Genomic DNA, 17,160 nt, shown 5'->3' on the forward strand with positions numbered 1-17,160 from the left:
AGCCGAGGGAGAACGGCTACACATCTCATCATTTTTACCTTAGACTTAGCCGTGCAGTGTTGGGGTTCAGTATGACCTGGTAAAAATTATCTTCATTTTCGTGGCAGCAGGTGACTCACTAATTAAATGGGGACACTTAATCCTGCTCCTCTTCTCCCCCCTCAGCATAACACGTGGCTGAATGTGTCTGTCTTTGCTTCCTTCTGCACCAGTCTCTCTCTTTTTTTTTTTTTTAAGATTTTATTTATTTGACAGAGAGAGACACAGTGAGAGAGGGAACACAAGCAGTGGGAGTGGGAGAGGAAGAAGTAGGCTTCCCGCGGAGCAGGGAGCCCAATGTGGGCTCGATCCCAGGGATCATGACCTGAGCCGAAGGCAGACGCTTAACAACTGAGCCACCCAGGCGCCCCTGCACCAGTCTCTCCCCTTCCTCTCCCAGGCTCTGGCCAAGGCCCTCTAGATCCGTAGTGAGCTCCGCTGCCTGCCAGCCTGGATGTCTGCCCTTCCCTGAACAGCCTGGAGCCTCTGGATGCTCAGTAGGGCCAGAGCCAGGGCTCTGCCTTGCAGCCCCGCCGAGGCTCAGGGGAGGAGCCCTGAAGCGGGAGTGCACATGAATATGCATTCATCAGGAATGCCTTCCAGAACTCTCATGATGTGTGCCTCACGCCTGCACTGGTTCTGCTCAGTCTCATGATTTCACTTTGTCTTCTAAACTGTATTTTTAAATCAAGGGACGTAACTCGAGCCAACTCCCATGATTGCCCTTGTGGCTTTTGCTGTGCCTTAGTGGTTCCCCAGGGACCAGGTTGGCCGGTTCACTGGGGCTGCTGCATGTGCTGCTCCAAGAGATGGCCCAAGTCAGTCTTCCTGCTCCCCAGACCCTTCTTGCCACGAGACTCAAGGGGACAAGCTGGGCAAGAGTGCCCAGGTTACAGCACAAGCCCGGGACTCTGGCCATTGGCTGCTCTTCACAGGGAGGAATCTCTTCATGGCAGAGCTGCAGGGAGGGGAGCCCCAGGACCCAAGGCAGCACAGACTCCTCTTAAGACTTGTCATTTCTTATGCTGAGTAAAATGGACAGATGCCTTATTCATCCACCTTTTCACATGCATGGCAGCACTGCCCAGATCGTCATCCCTCCAATGTAATCCACTCTTGGGGATTACACCTTTCATCTCTGACTTGGCCCAAGGGCCACACAGGAGGTTTGCACCTGCTGAACCAGGAGCGTCCCGCAGGTCATTCCTTCCATATCCAATACCTCCATCAAAAGAGTAGGGACTGCTCTAGAGAGTGACAGACACAATGTTTCCCCTGTCCACTGATCTGATGGCTGACCGCTCCTCTTCCCATTTTCCCCCAGCTTCATCGAGATATAACTGACGTACAACTTTGTGTAAGTTTAAGGTATACGGTGTATTCATTTGATATATATTGCAAAATGGTGACCACTGTAGCATTAATTAACACCTCCACGATATCACATAATTACCCTTTTTTTTTTCTGGTGGTGAAAACATTTAAGATTGACTCTCTTAGCAACTCTCAAGTATATACAGTAGTACAGTACTATTAACTGGAACCACCGTGATGCACTTTAGATCCCCGGAACTTATTGGTCTTATAACTGGAAGTTTGTACCCTTTGGCCAGCATTGTCCCTTTTGCCTTGATGTCCCAGAGAACACAGTGTCCATCTGCCCTCACGGATCGTTCTTACACGATTGTTGCCCTTGCTAGATGGTGAGCTCCTTAAGGGAAGGAGCCACATCTCATTCATCGCTGAGCCCCCAGCTCTGGCACACAGATGTAGTAGGCTTTCTATAAATGTCTACTGAATAAATGAAAAAGCAAAGAAAATACTTGGAAGACAAACGGGGACATCCCTTTTTATGTTTTGGGATTTTCATCAGCTAATTTTCCTGTGACCTTGGTAGTCATAAGACGCTACACTGGAACCGAAGCTTTCTCTGGAGACAACTGGTCCTTCCCCTCTCTCTGTCACGCATGTCCTCGCTGAGTATATCCCTTTTCATCCAGTCACATTCAGCAGATATTTATTGAGCACAGCTGTGTGCCAGCTCTGGGCTAGGAGCATGGGATACATTGGTGACCAGAAGGGGTCCCCTGCCCTCACGAAACTTTCATTATAACCCAGACGCCCCTACCCCCACACTCTCAAGGTAAATTCCTAAAGATGTGCTAAATCCTGCACAGGCTGAGCCATTCTTAATGCATTTCTGCAGACACAGCTCATGTACAAATGGGCCCAGCCGAAAATCTGCAGTGAGGATCTCGAGGGGGCCGTGAAGCTGCCTGCCTCTGGCGTGAAGACCCGCTGCCCGCCCTGCAACCCAGGCTTTTTCAAAACCAACAACAGCAGCTGCGAGCCCTGCCCTTACGGCTCGTACTCCAACGGCTCTGGTAACCTCTCTATCTGCATCCTGTCCGTTCCCACGTCGCCCACTGGGTGGGCCGCGTGGGCACTCAGAGCGGCCAGCTGAACGTGCACGCTGTCCTTCCCAGGGAGGCGGTGAGGGCCGGGCCACTCTGCGGACTGAGTTCAGGAGGAGCGAGGTCAGGGTGGGCCCTGCCTGTAGGTCGGAGTCACTCTGGAGAACGGCCTGCCTCCCTCCCTCTTCCGACTGCAACTGTGACTCAGGCCTCACGTATGCAGTCCTCACCACAGAGGCTTCCAGCATGCAGCAGGGATGCTAACTAGAAGGTTTGGGGAGCGGGGATGGCCAGCTTGACATGATCGGAACCATAAGCCATGCTGCAGAAAGGCGTGGGGAGGATTTGTGTACCTATTCATGTAAATGAATTTACTGATAATACTGCGGCAAATAATATGAACCATATGCATCAGACTAGAAGATCCATTTAAGTTTTTTTTATTATTATTAATTTTATTTTATTATGTTATGTTAGTCACCATACAGTACATCATTAGTTTTTGATGTGGTGATCCATGATTCATCGTTTGCGTGTAACACCCAGTGCTCCATGCAATACGTGCCCTCTTTAATACCGATCACCGGGCTAACCCATCCCCCCACCCTCCTCCCCTCTGAAACCCTCAGTCTGTTTCTGAGTCCATAGTCTCTCATGGTTCGTCTCCATTTAAGTTTTGAAGTGAAAAATTTGGTGGGGCAAGTATGATAGCTGGAGTATTGGAATTAAGGGTCAGGGTTTATGTCCTGCGTTTGTGAAATACATTGTCAGAATGTTTTCCAGTCGACTTGATCTAACCGTGCTACAGTGCTGAGCATTACCCCCCTTTGGCTGCCCACCACTGTTGTCACTTGTCCGTGGGACAGCAGCTCCAGTCGGGTTGCTGCAGCCTCCTTGCTGAAGGCATGGATCTTGTGGTTCCCACAGATTGCAGCCACTGCCCAGCCGGGACTGAGCCAGCCGTGGGATTCGAATACAAATGGTGGAACATGCTGCCCTCAAACATGGAAACCACCGTTCTCAGTGGGATCAACTTTGAGTACAAGGGCATGACCGGTAAGTGCCTTGTCACTTACTGTGAGCTATCAGCTCCCTGCTGACCGGGAGCTCTCCCACTTCACATTTCTTCATAACAGTGATGTCTGCAGAAAAATGAGCTAATCATGCCATGCATTCTCTGGAAAGTTCCACTCCCCGCGGACCTTTATTCTGCCAGAGCTTAGTTTTAGAGATAGAACCAGAGCTAGAAACAATGTGCACCCACTCCAAACGGCTTGCTCTGAGAGTTTCAGAGTCTTTGACCAAAGTAGCAGGATAAATAACATGGTTTGGTTTTGGCGGTGGTTCTGGATGCCTCAAAGGACAGTGTTCTCTCTCTCTTTCAGAGTGTCATCTGGGTGCACGTTGGCCCTAACTCTCCCCTCTCCTTTTCCAGGCTGGGAAGTGGCTGGTGATCACATTTATACGGCTGTTGGAGCCTCAGACAATGACTTCATGATTCTCACTCTGCTTGTGCCAGGATTCAGGTGAGGGATACAAAGCTAAGGGGAAGCCCACGCTACCTTGACCACATCCAAGTCCCACATAGCTTGGAATGGTGTAGAGGAGAGGGCTTCTGGCGTGTGGAAACATGAGTTCAGAACAGAGGAGAGCAAGGTAATGCTCTGACAAAGTTAACCCGAATACTAACATGGCTTCGTTGCTGCCCATGCCGGTCGACCTCCTGGTGGCGCTCTCTCCCATCTGGCTTCTCTCATCGATTGGCCACAAGCTATTCGAATTCTTCCTCGTCATACCATCAGATAAAATGTTACAACAACAACAACTTTAAAAAAGAGGGCCAGGGGCGCCTGGGTGGCTCAGTCGGTTAAGCATCTAACTCTTGATTTCAGTTCAGGTCATGATCTCAGGGGCGTGGGATCGAGCCCCACATTGTGCTCTGTGCTCAGTAGAGAGTCTGCTTGAGATTCTCTCTCTCTGCCTCTCCCCACTGCGCACTTTCTCTCTCTCTAAAATAAATAAATAAATCCAAAATAAATGAATTAATTAAATTTTAAAAATTAAAAAAAGAGGGCCAGAACCCATTGACAGTTCGTCTTTATTTGGGAAAAGAAGACTGAGATGGATTATTCTTTTTCTCATATTGATCCCCATATCCTAAGAAGACCTAGGATGTCAAGCAATGTGTTTGCCATTAAGATAAATACTACAGACAGTGTGGTATGGTGGAAAGAACACTGGACTGAAGACGGAACACTTGAACTTCACCACTTACTGGCTTTGTGAACTTGGGAAAGTCACCATGCTCCTAGGCTTCAGGCCAGATAGAGCTGGGACTGGTGGTCCTTAGGATATAAGCAAATGGCCAAGGACAAAAGACAAGCCATAGGTGGATTTCCAAAGCCAAAGTGAATTCTTCTGCCCATATGCGCTTTCAAGATGAGGGGGGACCACTGAATGGGTTTCCCTATTGCCCGTCTGGGTTCTCCTTTACCTTCCTCAAGCTCCCTCCTTTCCATTGCTGGCACCGTGCTCAGCCCACAGTAGTCGCTCAAAAGGTATTCATTTCCCTTCTCTTAATTTACACTACTCAGAGATGAGAAGTTATATCCCATTTGCAAGGTGAGCAAATTTTTTAGGCTTTTTGGGGGGTAAATTCCCAAAAGTACATTTCAATTTGCAAAGCTGACTGCTGTAGGAAAGTGCTTCCTCACCTCCCCTACTCACCACCCCTCCCCCACCTGCCCCCCTGGGCCTGGCTCTCTCTTTCCCAAAAGAAGGACCAGCCTGAGAATTTGGCTGAAGAGATGACAAATTGAAATATCTGCTCATTCGACCTGAGAAAAACTCCCACCACCCCAGAGAGTGAGCTGCTAAGTGAATGTAGGTAATTTACATCTTACGATGGTGGAGCTTCTCAAACCTTGACGTGCTTATGCATCACCTGGGAATCTTGCTAACGTGCAGATTCTGATTTAGTGGGTCTGGGGAGGGGCCTGAGGTCCTGTGCCTCTAATAAGCTCGGGTGAGGGCAATGCTGCTGGTCTGAGGACCCCACTCTGCTAGTGAGAGTATAGAGCATTTTACAAGCACTCCTGCATCTGTTATGCCCTTGGATCTCACCACAGTGATGGAAGGTAAATAAGAAAGATATCATCACCTTCATTTTACAGATGAGGAAACTATAATTTGGTCACATAGCTAGGTGGCAGAATTGGACTTAATCCATGCTTTTTCCAGCATCCTCAGAACTTAACCCTATGCCACAGCAGACATTTTGCTGCTGTCTGGGCCCTTCAGTAAACACTGCCTGGTCTCTGGAACTGACTTCTAGTTTCTGCCCCACAGACCTCCACAGTCAGTGATGGCAGACACAGAGAATAAAGAGGTGGCCAGGATCACATTTGTCTTTGAGACCATCTGTTCTGTGAACTGTGAGCTCTACTTCATGGTGGTATGTTTCCCTTTCTTTGTCTGCTATGGGGCTTCCGGGGACTATTGGGAGGGTTGGCCCCCCTCTACCCCTTTGGTGCATCAACATAACTGACAGCCCCGTTTATAGTAATTTCACAGAGGAAGGGCCCAGACTGTCCATCAGGGACTTCACTGTTTAACATGGGTCTGATCGACTGTGATTGGCCCCTGGGATGGCAGCAGTATGGGAACTCTGTCCCCCACTAGCCACCCAGCCATTGTGCCTTCTTCACTTGTCTGTCTTGGGTTCAGGGTGTGAACTCTAGGACCAACACTCCTGTGGAGACATGGAAAGGTTCCAAAGGCAAACAGTCCTACACCTATATCATCGAGAAGAATGCTACCATGAGCTTCACCTGGGCCTTCCAGAGGACCACTTTTCATGAGACGGTAAGCTCCTCCCCTTCTCCAGACCCCTAGCTCCCAGGAGAGACCTCTGAGCCAGGATGATTCCTAGCATTAGCTTAAGTATGAGTGTGAGGTTCAGAACCCAAGGGTTAGAAGGATCTGAAGGAGTCAAGCACAGAACTGCCTATTCCAGCCCCTGAGAAGCATCCAGCCTTGTCCAAATGACTTCCCAGGAAGATGAAACTCTAAGTTCAAATACATTTTTTTTCCCTTTCACAAGAAGAGACCTGCTTTTTGCATATAACGGTATCTACTGCATATTTCTCCCATGGCACTTAATATTTTTATTCAACATTTAGAATGGGTTTGTCTTGGTTTAATGTGACACACAATGTTCACAAAGAGCAACTCTTTAGTGAGTAAGAAGAATAGGATGCTTCTAAGATTTTTCTCAAGTATTATAGGGTAAAGAGGGTCAAGTAGTCATTTGCTATTTCTAGAGAACTCAATTGCTGTTGGCATCTCAGGCTTCTGCCTTCTCTCCTCCTGTTTCCAGGGCAGGAAGTACACCAATGATGTCGCCAAAATCTACTCTATCAATGTCACCAACGTCATGGATGGGGTGGCCTCCTACTGCTGTCCCTGTGCTCTGGAAGCCTCTGACATGGGCTCCTCCTGCACCTCTTGTCCTGCTGGCTACTACATCGATCGGAACTCAGGAACCTGCCACTCCTGCCCCCCTAACACAATCCTGAAGGCCCACCAGCCTTATGGCATCCAGGCCTGCATGCCCTGTGGTCCAGGGACCAAGAGCAACAAGGTGCCAGCAACGTGTCGTGCATCCTAACCTTGGCCCTCTGAATGGACCACCTCAGAGGGTGCCAGGACCTGGGTGGGGTTCTTGAGGGGCTGATACCCAAGCATTCCCTGTAGTTTACTCCCTGGTTAGAGTCCTTGAGGATACCAGCCCAGGCTTTGACTGTGGAGGGCAAGTTCTTAGCTGTAGAGGTTGGTTTTCAGGGTCTAGGCCTCAGTAATGGACAAGTCTCATTTTCAAGGGATGGGTTAGGGAGATCTGTGACCCTCTGATCCAGAGGGTTATTTGGCATCTCTGCAGAGACCTGAAGAGAAGGAATAAGAGCTTGGGCTCACATTCAGCCTACTTCAATCCAGCCTATTGTCATGGGAGTTGGCCCCCTCTCCTTTGGGAGAGCAACTCACCTTTGCTGGGACATACAGTTAACTGGCATTGCTGTCTTTTATCCTAGAGGGTTTTTGCTAAAGTAAACTAACTGTGCTGTTGTCCCCATGTGCTTTCTGAAGCTAAGAAAGTACTATGATGAAAAGCTCTTAGGTATTCATTAATGCTTTTTGAATCAACTTGTATTTTACTTATCACAACCGCATCAACACACAAATATCTGTGAGGCATTATTTACACAGTCTGCAAATGCTGCTCAGTTTAGCTGTGCAGTAAATGCAACAGTTCTGCAGACCCCGGGCAACCTCTTTTGGGCACCCTATACTTTTCTGCAAACTTCCTCCCCTGAGGCTCCCTCTGCTGCTATGGGAGGGAATGACAGTTGCATAAGGCTGTGCTGAATGGGTTTCCTAAAATGGAGTAAGGGGTTTATGGGGTTTATGGGATATAAATCCCCCCCTTTTTAAGATTTATTTGTTTATGCCAGAGAGAGAGAGAGAGAGAGAGCGAGCACGAGCGTGCTCAATGGGGGGGGGAGGGGCAGAGGGATAGGGAGAGAAGCCGACTTCCCGCTGAGTGCAGAGCCTGATGTGGGGCTCCATCTCTCGACCCATGAGATCATGACCTGAGCCAAAACCAAGAGTCTGATGTTTAACCAACTGAGCCACCCAGGCGCCCCTAAATCCCCTTTTGGAGCTCAGTGTCCTGCAGAGAACCTGGGAGAGAGGAGCAAGGCTTCAGTGAGTTTTAAATGGGCACAAAGGCTTGCAATTTCTCTTCTGCCATCCTGAACACCCTTCTTCCAGTTAGCACCTCCATGTCTTCTGCTTAAAAGCAAGAAGGGCTACCTTGTGTCTTGAGAGAGTTCTATCATCTAGGCGTAGGGACAAGGCTTTAAATCTGACCGAATTCCTTACCGAGATTCGGGTTTGTAGATTATATATGTGCTAACAGGTGAACTGTGGGATGTACATAACCCCCACTAGCTCATTTCCCTTATTTTAATGCCCACCCAATCCTTACGTCCACTTCTCTCTCTCCTGGGCTGGACCAGGCTGGGGACAATAGCTCCCACTCTCCACTCTGGTCCCCTTAAGGCACGGCCCGCACAGCCAACCTGACCGATCCTTTCCCCTCAGATCCACTCTCTGTGCTACAATGACTGCACCTTCTCAGTCAGCACTCCGACCAGGGTTTTGGACTACAACTTCTTGGCTTTGGCAAACACCGTCTCTCTGGCTGGAGGGCCAAGCTTCACTTCCAAAGGGCTGAAGTATTTCCATCACTTTACCCTCAGTCTGTGTGGAAACCAGGTAAGCTGTGTGAGTGCCGATGGTGTCATATTGAAAGGGGACCCCAGTGGGTCAGAGCCAGAGATGGACACAGGAACAGAGCTGAAAAGCCAGGCAGCAGGCGACTGAGAAAACTCCAGCGTTTCTAAGGGATGATTATTCTCCCTGAGGACCTTTTCCTCTAAAATTAAATCATTTGGATTATAAACATTTAGGAAAGTAAAGGTGTTTGAGATAAGATATATTCATTTACTCTTTCCTGACTTTTGTTCTTTCAAAATGAATATATAAAAGCAATGCCAGAGGAAGATTTTTTCCCCTTTAAAAAGCAGTCTTCCCTAATCATGGCATTTGTCATTTGTTTTCTAAAGGCTGGATAAAATAAACTGTATGTAGTTCATCTCTAAGAACCTCTGCTGACAGTTTAAAAAAAAGTAATGTGAAAGGCTTTATAGGATATGCAAAGAATGTTACCTTTAGCCATTGCATGCTGCTGTAAATGTGTTGGATGCAAAATGCAAAGACAGAAATGTAAAGAGTAATCACAGCACTACTGCACTTAACTAAACTACAAACGAGCCAGGAGTAGCAGTCAGGAGAGAGAGTTTCAAAAGTTACAAAATAAAGGGCATCTTGAGCCTTTAGTCTGTGATCCTGTGTGGTAGTGAGACCTTTACACAGCACAGCTTCTACCACCTTCTGGAGCATGCAGAAAAAGGTGATTTCTGTTTTTATAGAGAACATGCCAAGAAATAAACTAATCAATGTTCTATGGCAATTATATCTTCATTAAAAAAGAAACTAATCTATGGAAGAGTAGAGATACATGTCTCTATCTTGTTTTTATTTTTATTTTTATTTTTTTAAAGATTTTATTTATTTGAGAGAGAGAGCGAGCCAGAGAGAGAGCACAAGTGGAGGGGAGGGGCAGAGGGAGAAGCAGACTCCCCACTGAGCAGGGAGCCCGATGATGCGATGATGCGATGATGTGGGGCTCAATCCCAGGATCCTGGGATCATGACTCAAACCGAAGGCAGATGCTTAACCGACTGAGCCACCCAGGCGCCTCTCTATCTTGTTTTTATAAGTCTTTGAAGAAGTTCAAATGAAGCTTCCAAAGTGAGTTAGTGATGATTCAGAAATTGAGACTGATTAAAGGAAGACCAATGTAGCAAAAGTTTCATTCAGTGAGTTGGGAGAGAGATGAAGACGGGGAATTTGGAGGGATTGCCTTTTTTGGTCTTTGCTCCTTTATTCTTTTCAGAAATGCTTCCTGCCTACTGTCACACTACCGACTGTCAGTTCAAAGACAAAATAGCTCTTTGTTTTCCCATAACGTAAAGGTTTGATTCTGTTCTCATGTCCCTTATTTCTTACAATCTAAAAAATAAACTAAGAATCACCAGATTTGGCAATTGACATAACTTCATTTGTCATACAATTTAGAATATTGAAAATCTTACATTGGGGCGCCTGGGTGGCTCAGTTGGTTAAGCGACTGCCTTCGGCTCAGGTCATGATCCTGGAGTCCTGGGATCGAGTCCCGCATCGGGCTCCCTGCTTGGCAGGGAGTCTGCTTCTCCCTCTGACCCTCCTCCCTCTCATGTTCTCTGTCTCTCATTCTCTCTGTCTCAAATAAATAAATAAAATCTTTAAAAAAAAAAAAAGAAAGAAAATCTTACATTGTAAGTGCTTAGTACACTTCCATTTTTAAACATTTTATTAAGCTTTTAATTTTAATTCCAGTATAGTTAACATACATTACTACACATAATGTAACATAATGTTACATTAGTTTCAGGAGTACAATATAGTGATTCAGCACTTCCATACAGCACCCTGTGCTCATCACAAGTGCCCTCCTCAATCCCCATCACCTGTTTCACCCATCCCCCTACCTACCTCCCCTCTGGGAACCATCAGCTTGTTCTCTAGTTTAGAGTCTCTTTCTTGATTTGCCTCTCTCTCTCTTTTTTCCTTTGTTCGTTTGTTTTGTTTCTTTTTTTTTTTTAAAGATTTTATTTATTTATTTAATTGACAGAGAGAGAGGGAACACAAGCAGGGGGGAGTGGAAGAGGGAGAAGCAGGCTTTCCTTGGAGCAGGGAGCCCAATGTGGGGCTCGATCCCAGGACCCTGGAATCATGACTTGAGCTGAAGGCAGTCGCTTAACCAACTGAGCCACCCAGGCGCCCCTAGTTTGTTTCTTAAATTCCACATACGAGTGAAATCATATGGCATTTGTCTTTCTCTGACTGGATTATTTCACTTAGTGCATACTCTCTAGCTCCATCCATGTTGTTGCAAAAGGCAAAACTTCGTTTTTTTTATGGCTGAATAATATTTCGTTGTGTATATACACCACATCTTCTTTATCCATTAACTTATCAATGGGTACTTGGGCTGCTTCCACAATTTAGCTATTGTAAATAATGCTGCAATAAACTTAGGGGTGCACATATCCTTGTGAATTAGTGCTTTTGTATTTATTCTTTGGGTTTAGTACACTTAAAGTATTAAACAAATGATTTGATACTGGCAAACAAGTTATATAGTGATATTCCATAAATTTAACATTTTTGAAGGAACAATATCTCAATATTTCCTCTATTACAAAATCTCCAGGAAGAAGGAGTCTTATTCCTACCATTTTCCAGAGTTCTCTACGGTGAGGGTTGTTACAGAATGTTTTATTTCTTGTCACATTCTCTATATAAACACGGACTTTCTTCTCTGGGTACATTTTTTTTTTTTAATGGATTAGGTTCCAATTATTTCTAAGATGTCCTATCTCAAGGCAGGGAGGGGGCTCGTCGTGGGTTCGGTTTTAACTGCTAGGAGTCTGTCTGGAGAGTGCTCCCACACAGAGAGGGAATGTGAACCAAGCCAGATGTTCAAAAACTTCAGGGAATCAGTTATGTAGTTCAGTATCTATCTAGAAAACTGGCTAGGATAAGGAAGACCCTTAACTGGTGGCCTGGTAGATTAGAGCTCCGGATCCTCTGCCGCCATCACAACCCTGCTCATATAAGGCTCCCACGTGACTCCGAGGAAACAAAAAGGCTTGGGACCCCTGGGCCAGAGTTCCAGAAACTAGGACACCGAGGCCTTATTTTTAGCTAAAAAAAAAAAAAAAATGTGTCTTGTAATCAGATCTGGGATGAAATCATTCCACTGCAACATGCCACTGGAAGGCTGAAATTTCAGATGTGAAAGCAATGTGCCCTCTTCCCCTTTGGGAATTCTGTGACCATTCCCTCCTTCCCACTCCTTCCTCCCCACGTCCCCCAACCCAGGGGAAGAAAATGTCCGTGTGTGCCGACAATGTCACTGACCTCCGGATTCCTGAGGGTGAGTCGGGTTTCTCCAAATCCATCACAGCCTACGTCTGCCAGGCGGTCATCATCCCCCCAGAGGTGACAGGTTATAAGGCTGGAGTGTCCTCGCAGCCTGTCAGCCTCGCCGACCGACTCATCGGTGAGTGACCCAGCCGCTCCAGCCTGTTTGAGTGAGTGTGTGTGTGTGTGTAAGACAGAGTGAGGCTACTGGGCTCTGGGGGAGAAAGGCCCCAGATGAGGGGCCCACCCTCTTGACCTCTGTTTTCTATTCCATCCTGGGGGGGGGTGCCAAGTGCCCCCTGGGGCCTCTGACAAACCTCAGTTCACCCTTTCATGAGCCATTCGGGGATGTGAGGAGATGGAGGAAGGTTGGATGTTGGCAGGTATTGAAAGAATTGAAGTGGTTGCCGGCTCATGGTACTAGTGACAACTAATTAGGAGCTCTAATTTGGCAGGGGTGACAACAGATATGACTCTGGATGGACTCTCCTCCCCAGCTGAACTTTTCCACCCGGAGTCCTTGGGAATACCGGACGTGATCTTCTTTTATAGGTGAAGATGAGAGACCAGGCTGATGCAAGGGAAACCTAGCCCCTCCATCGTTTCTGGTGCATCCCTCTCTCCAGCCACCTACACTTATCAAGCCAGAACATGTCCGATGTCTAGCAGATTCACCCAGCAATGACAGCTACAGGCTGGGAGTTCACTGATCCCAGCTTCTGGGGTATTACTGGGGCAGGTCTGCCCCAGAGGCAGGGAGAAATATGGGATTATCTGTGGCTGACTTCCCTTCCTGCCCTAGGAGACTCCGGTGTTATGCCTATGTTAACCTTTCCTGGACCAGTGCCTTTCCCCTTGACCAGATCTCCCTGATCCCCACTCTCTCAGTGTATAAACCAACGCGTGTGCACTCCCAAGTCCTGACTTCCCCAGCAAGGAACTTGTTCCATGTTGACCTCACTTAGTGGCTCTCCAATGAAACAGGTGAGTGACTTCTTCCCCACCGGGGGCTGGCTTTCTCTGCAGGTCCAATGATGTGACCCAGTCCTGCAGTTCTGGGAGATCGACCACCATCCGTGTCAGATGCAGTCCACTGAAACCCGCCCCCGGAAGTCTGTCGCTGCCGAGGTAAAGGGGTGTAACAAGGTCTCCCTTCTTTGGACTCATTTCATCCCAAGAACCAAAGAGAAAACAGTCTGAGAGCCATTAATGGGCTCTTGGGGACACAATCATGATGCAAATTCTCCATCTCCAGATGTCAAGAGTAGGGCAGAAGGAAGAGTCCAAGCTACTCTCACATTCCCATACCATTATGGGGACAGCGGCACAGCCAAATGGTTATTGGACTCATGTCCTCCACTTACTAGCTGTGTTATCCTGGATACATTTCTTATCTTCCCTGGTCTTCTTGTTCCTTACCTGTAATATGAGGATAATAAGAAGTTCCCTCAGGGAGTGGTCGTGAGGATTCAATGAGACCATGAGACGTGTGGACTTCTTATGGTGTCTGGCGTGTACTTGCGATTATTAGGAGGAGTAACGGTTTTAGGAATCTCTCCACAACCAAAAGACCCAATTCTGAGTTTAATAGCTGAGTGCACTAAATCGAGGATTCTGGAACCAATTTGATTACAGTACCCTTCCCCCGCCTCCTTTTTCCCCCCCACATAACCCCAACTAACATGTTGAGGGGCACTAGTGTCTTGAGGAAGATGGTTTGGGGAACGCTGTTTCTAAATAGCAGCTGCTCAGGGAGATGCGGAGCAACGCAAGATATTTTGACTCAGCAGGGGTGTCAAAACGTAAGACCACCGTTCTTGCTGGTGTAAACATTGCAGTAAAGTACCTAACAGATATCCATGACCTGAAGTCCATTCCTGAACCACCCCCTTCCCCCACTGCCAGGAAGCTGCATCAAAGTGGCTTTTGCAAAATGTCACAGGTCCAGGGGGGAGAACAGGAGCCTCTGAGGGGTTGGCTGGGGCAGCCAGGCTACCGCTCTTCTGTATTTAGCTGTCATCTGATGTTAGCAGAAACAAACAGGCGGAGGGTAGAGAACCCGGTGGAGGCTGGGAAGTCCTCTTGTCATCAGGGACATCGGAGAGCAAAACCTGTATTAAGGACTAACTGGAAGGATCCTAGTGGGGCTAACAGTTTGGCAAGGAGAGGATGGAGCAGGCAAGCTACGAAATGATGGGACTCCCACCGGCTCTTCCCACCATCCAGCGACTAAGCACTCAAGTCTCCTTTCTGCTTTGCTAGTGCATGTTCCGATGGGACCTGCGATGGCTGTAATTTCCACTTCCTGTGGGAGAGCCTGGCTGCTTGTCCGCTCTGCTCCCCGGCCGACTACCACGCTATCGTCAGCAGCTGCGTGGCTGGGATCCAGGTGGGTCTCTCTGCTTGGGAACGTCCCAGGAGAGAAGGGAATGGGCTCTCTGAGTTCCTCGTTTTCCTCCCCAACAGAAGACTACTTATGTGTGGCGAGAACCAAAGCTGTGCGCAGGTGGCATCTCCCTGCCTGAGCAGAGAGTCACCATCTGCAAAACGATCGATTTCTGGCTGAAAGTGGGCATCTCTGCGGGCACCTGTGCTGCCATCCTGCTCACCGTCCTGACCTGTTACTTTTGGAAGAAGAATCAAAAGTACGTGCTGGGGTATTGGAGCGTGGGGATGGACAGGGTTGGATCATTGCAGCGGGAGGAGAACATCTGAGAATTCAAGTCAGGAGGCTTTTCTCTGGAGTTGGCCACAGAGCCTGTGACTCTGGCCAGAGGCTTGTTGAGCCACTTATCCAACGTATATCTTGGCCGTCCTGACTCCTGAACAGGGACAGGACCACGTGGCAGTCTAGAAATGACCGTTAGATGCTCAAAGGGAACGCACAGTATCCTTAATTTGTTGCGATTATTAATAATAATTAAAATAATAACTTTATGATTCCATTATTGCTATTAAGCTTTGAGAACACAGAAACAGCCAGCCTTAAGGGAAAAAGATCACTGAACTGGAAGTCAGGATTCCTTAGCTCTATGCCCAGGCCTCACACCATTTTGCTGTGCTTCGGTTTCCTCACCTGTGGTTACCTGCTTAGAGTCCAGCCTCTCTCCCTCCCCGCTCCCTCATTCCACATTTTGTTGTCTTATCTGTCCCATCCCCCTGCCTCGTAGACTGGAGTACAAGTACTCCAAGCTGGTGATGAACACTGCCCTCAAGGACTGCGACCTGCCAGCAGCCGACAGCTGTGCCATCATGGAAGGCGAGGATGTGGAGGATGACCTCATCTTTACCAGCAAGAAGTCAATCTTTGGGAAGATCAAATCATTTACCTCTAAGGTAGGGAGGCTGGCCAGCGCACTGAGGTCAGCCTGGAGGGCTGGAGAAGACACCAGTCCTAGGACATTGAATGGTCCCACACTGTTCAGGGACCACTCACTACTCTACTCCCCACCCTCCCTACTGTTCTATCCCCCCACCCTCAAAATCCTGGCTTCTGCCTTCTGTATTTCTACACCATTACTGTTTCCCATGGGGCCCAAGGCTGCTCTTGACCAGGCTCCTTCTCTCCCAACATGCACTCCAGTTGATGGACTATTTGGGCCTTTTAACTTCCAGAAGGAGTATTGAACCATCCACGTTGTAAGAATCATTTCCCCTTTTTTTTTGTTTTTTGGAGGGTGGGGAAGAGGCGATCTCTAGGATCAACTTCTGATAGAAGCGAGGCTCTCCTTTGACCATTGGAGGGTGCTGTCCCCTGATGTCTGGGCCCCGTCCTGTGGGGGCTGAGTCATAGCTAAGGCTGTGCTGCTCACCACTGAGCATTGTGGAGCCGGGAGAGTTGGCTCTGTATGTGTGGGTGGGTGAGCAAATTTGAAGCTCATAAATGCTATGCTGACGACACTGTCATTGGGTGTGGGGCCAGCAGAGAGCATCCAAGCAACGCTTCCAGGGCCGCAGCCCTCTGCAGCCCCAGTCCGCCAGAACCCACACCTCACTCCTGCCCTGAACCAGTTCATCAAACAGGTGTGGGTGGGAAGGTGGCCACCTGAGAGGAGAGGACTGGCAGCATGGTGAGGAGAGGGCGGGTAGGGGTTTAGATTGCTGAATCGCATTCCCTTTGTGCTAACCTATCAGGGTGACTCGTGTGTGTGTGTGTGTGTGTGTGTGTGTGTGTGTGTGCTTCACCAATGGGAGAACAATTTACTCTGGGACCCCTGAGTCTCTCTGGGCTTTTAGAATTCAGCAAAGATGAAAAGCAGGGGGTTTTAAAGATTTTTCTTTTTCTCTGACTGACTGAAAGGACCAAGAAGAATAGAGGGTATTTTATGTCTGCTTCCACAAAGCCACTGGAAGCAGGAACTCCATAAGGGTTCCTTCTGTCCCCTGTTTTCCATTTCTCACCCTTGTTCCCCAAATTGCCTGGGCAGAGCAGCCAGCTCCTGTCCCCGTCTCTCTTCCAGAGGACTCCTGATGGATTTGACTCCGTGCCGCTGAAGACATCCTCAGGAGGCCCAGACGTGGACCTGTGAGAGGCACTGCCCTGCCTCCCCTGCCTCCTCACCCGGGCACATCACCTTGCAAGCCTGTGGCGATTCGGGTGCCAGCTTCCTGCTGGAAATCTCTTCATTGTGGCCTTATCAGAAGTTTGGATTTCAGATATTTGGGTTTTTGGGGTTTTTTTATAGAGTACCCAAACCCTCCCTTCTGCTTGCCTCCAACCTGTCAAATATACCCACACTTTGTTTGTATATTACTCCCTTGCTTGCATCTTGTTTCCCACAATGGTCCAGCCACCCGAGCCATAGCTTCGTCTGCTCATAATTCGTATAGCTCTGGAATGAAAATATTTCTCTCTTCTTAAGTATAGAAACAACTTCCTCTGTCCTCTTAGTTAAGGGCAGAAGCAGCTGGAGCTTTTCTGATGATATGCCCTCAGCTCATGATCTCTCTAGGAGAGAGGTGGGTAAGGAGGGTGTTGGCGTCCCCTCCTGGACCGTCATGGTAGTCTGGATTCTTCTCTCCTGGATAACCAGCTCAGACTGAGTTTCATGGCTAG

At 48.1% G+C, this 17,160-nt stretch overlaps 1 protein-coding gene across 3 annotated transcripts in view; it reads left to right on the forward strand.

Annotated features, from left to right (window-relative positions):
- The window catches only part of ELAPOR1 (endosome-lysosome associated apoptosis and autophagy regulator 1), a 65,355-nt gene extending 48,507 nt beyond the window's left edge, over positions 1–16,848 (forward strand). For 2 of the 3 annotated variants that reach the window (XM_021690036.2, XM_044914086.1), the window contains 14 exons: positions 2,246–2,423; positions 3,381–3,509; positions 3,889–3,979; positions 5,802–5,907; positions 6,180–6,317; positions 6,832–7,095; positions 8,616–8,789; positions 12,063–12,243; positions 12,560–12,656; positions 13,131–13,232; positions 14,367–14,493; positions 14,571–14,749; positions 15,275–15,440; positions 16,565–16,848. In XM_021690036.2, the coding sequence (XP_021545711.2) occupies positions 2,246–2,423; positions 3,381–3,509; positions 3,889–3,979; positions 5,802–5,907; positions 6,180–6,317; positions 6,832–7,095; positions 8,616–8,789; positions 12,063–12,243; positions 12,560–12,656; positions 13,131–13,232; positions 14,367–14,493; positions 14,571–14,749; positions 15,275–15,440; positions 16,565–16,633 (2,001 nt within the window). In that variant the 3' untranslated portion in view covers positions 16,634–16,848. Of the gene's footprint in view, positions 1–2,245; positions 2,424–3,380; positions 3,510–3,888; positions 3,980–5,801; positions 5,908–6,179; positions 6,318–6,831; positions 7,096–8,615; positions 8,790–12,062; positions 12,244–12,559; positions 12,657–13,130; positions 13,233–14,366; positions 14,494–14,570; positions 14,750–15,274; positions 15,441–16,533 lie in introns of all 3 variants that reach the window. The other variant, XM_044914087.1, reaches the window with a different exon arrangement.
- The last annotated feature ends 312 nt before the right edge of the window (positions 16,849–17,160 follow it).

This window comes from Neomonachus schauinslandi, chromosome 4 (genome assembly GCF_002201575.2).
Source record: "Neomonachus schauinslandi chromosome 4, ASM220157v2, whole genome shotgun sequence".
Taxonomy (NCBI): Eukaryota; Metazoa; Chordata; class Mammalia; order Carnivora; family Phocidae; genus Neomonachus; species Neomonachus schauinslandi.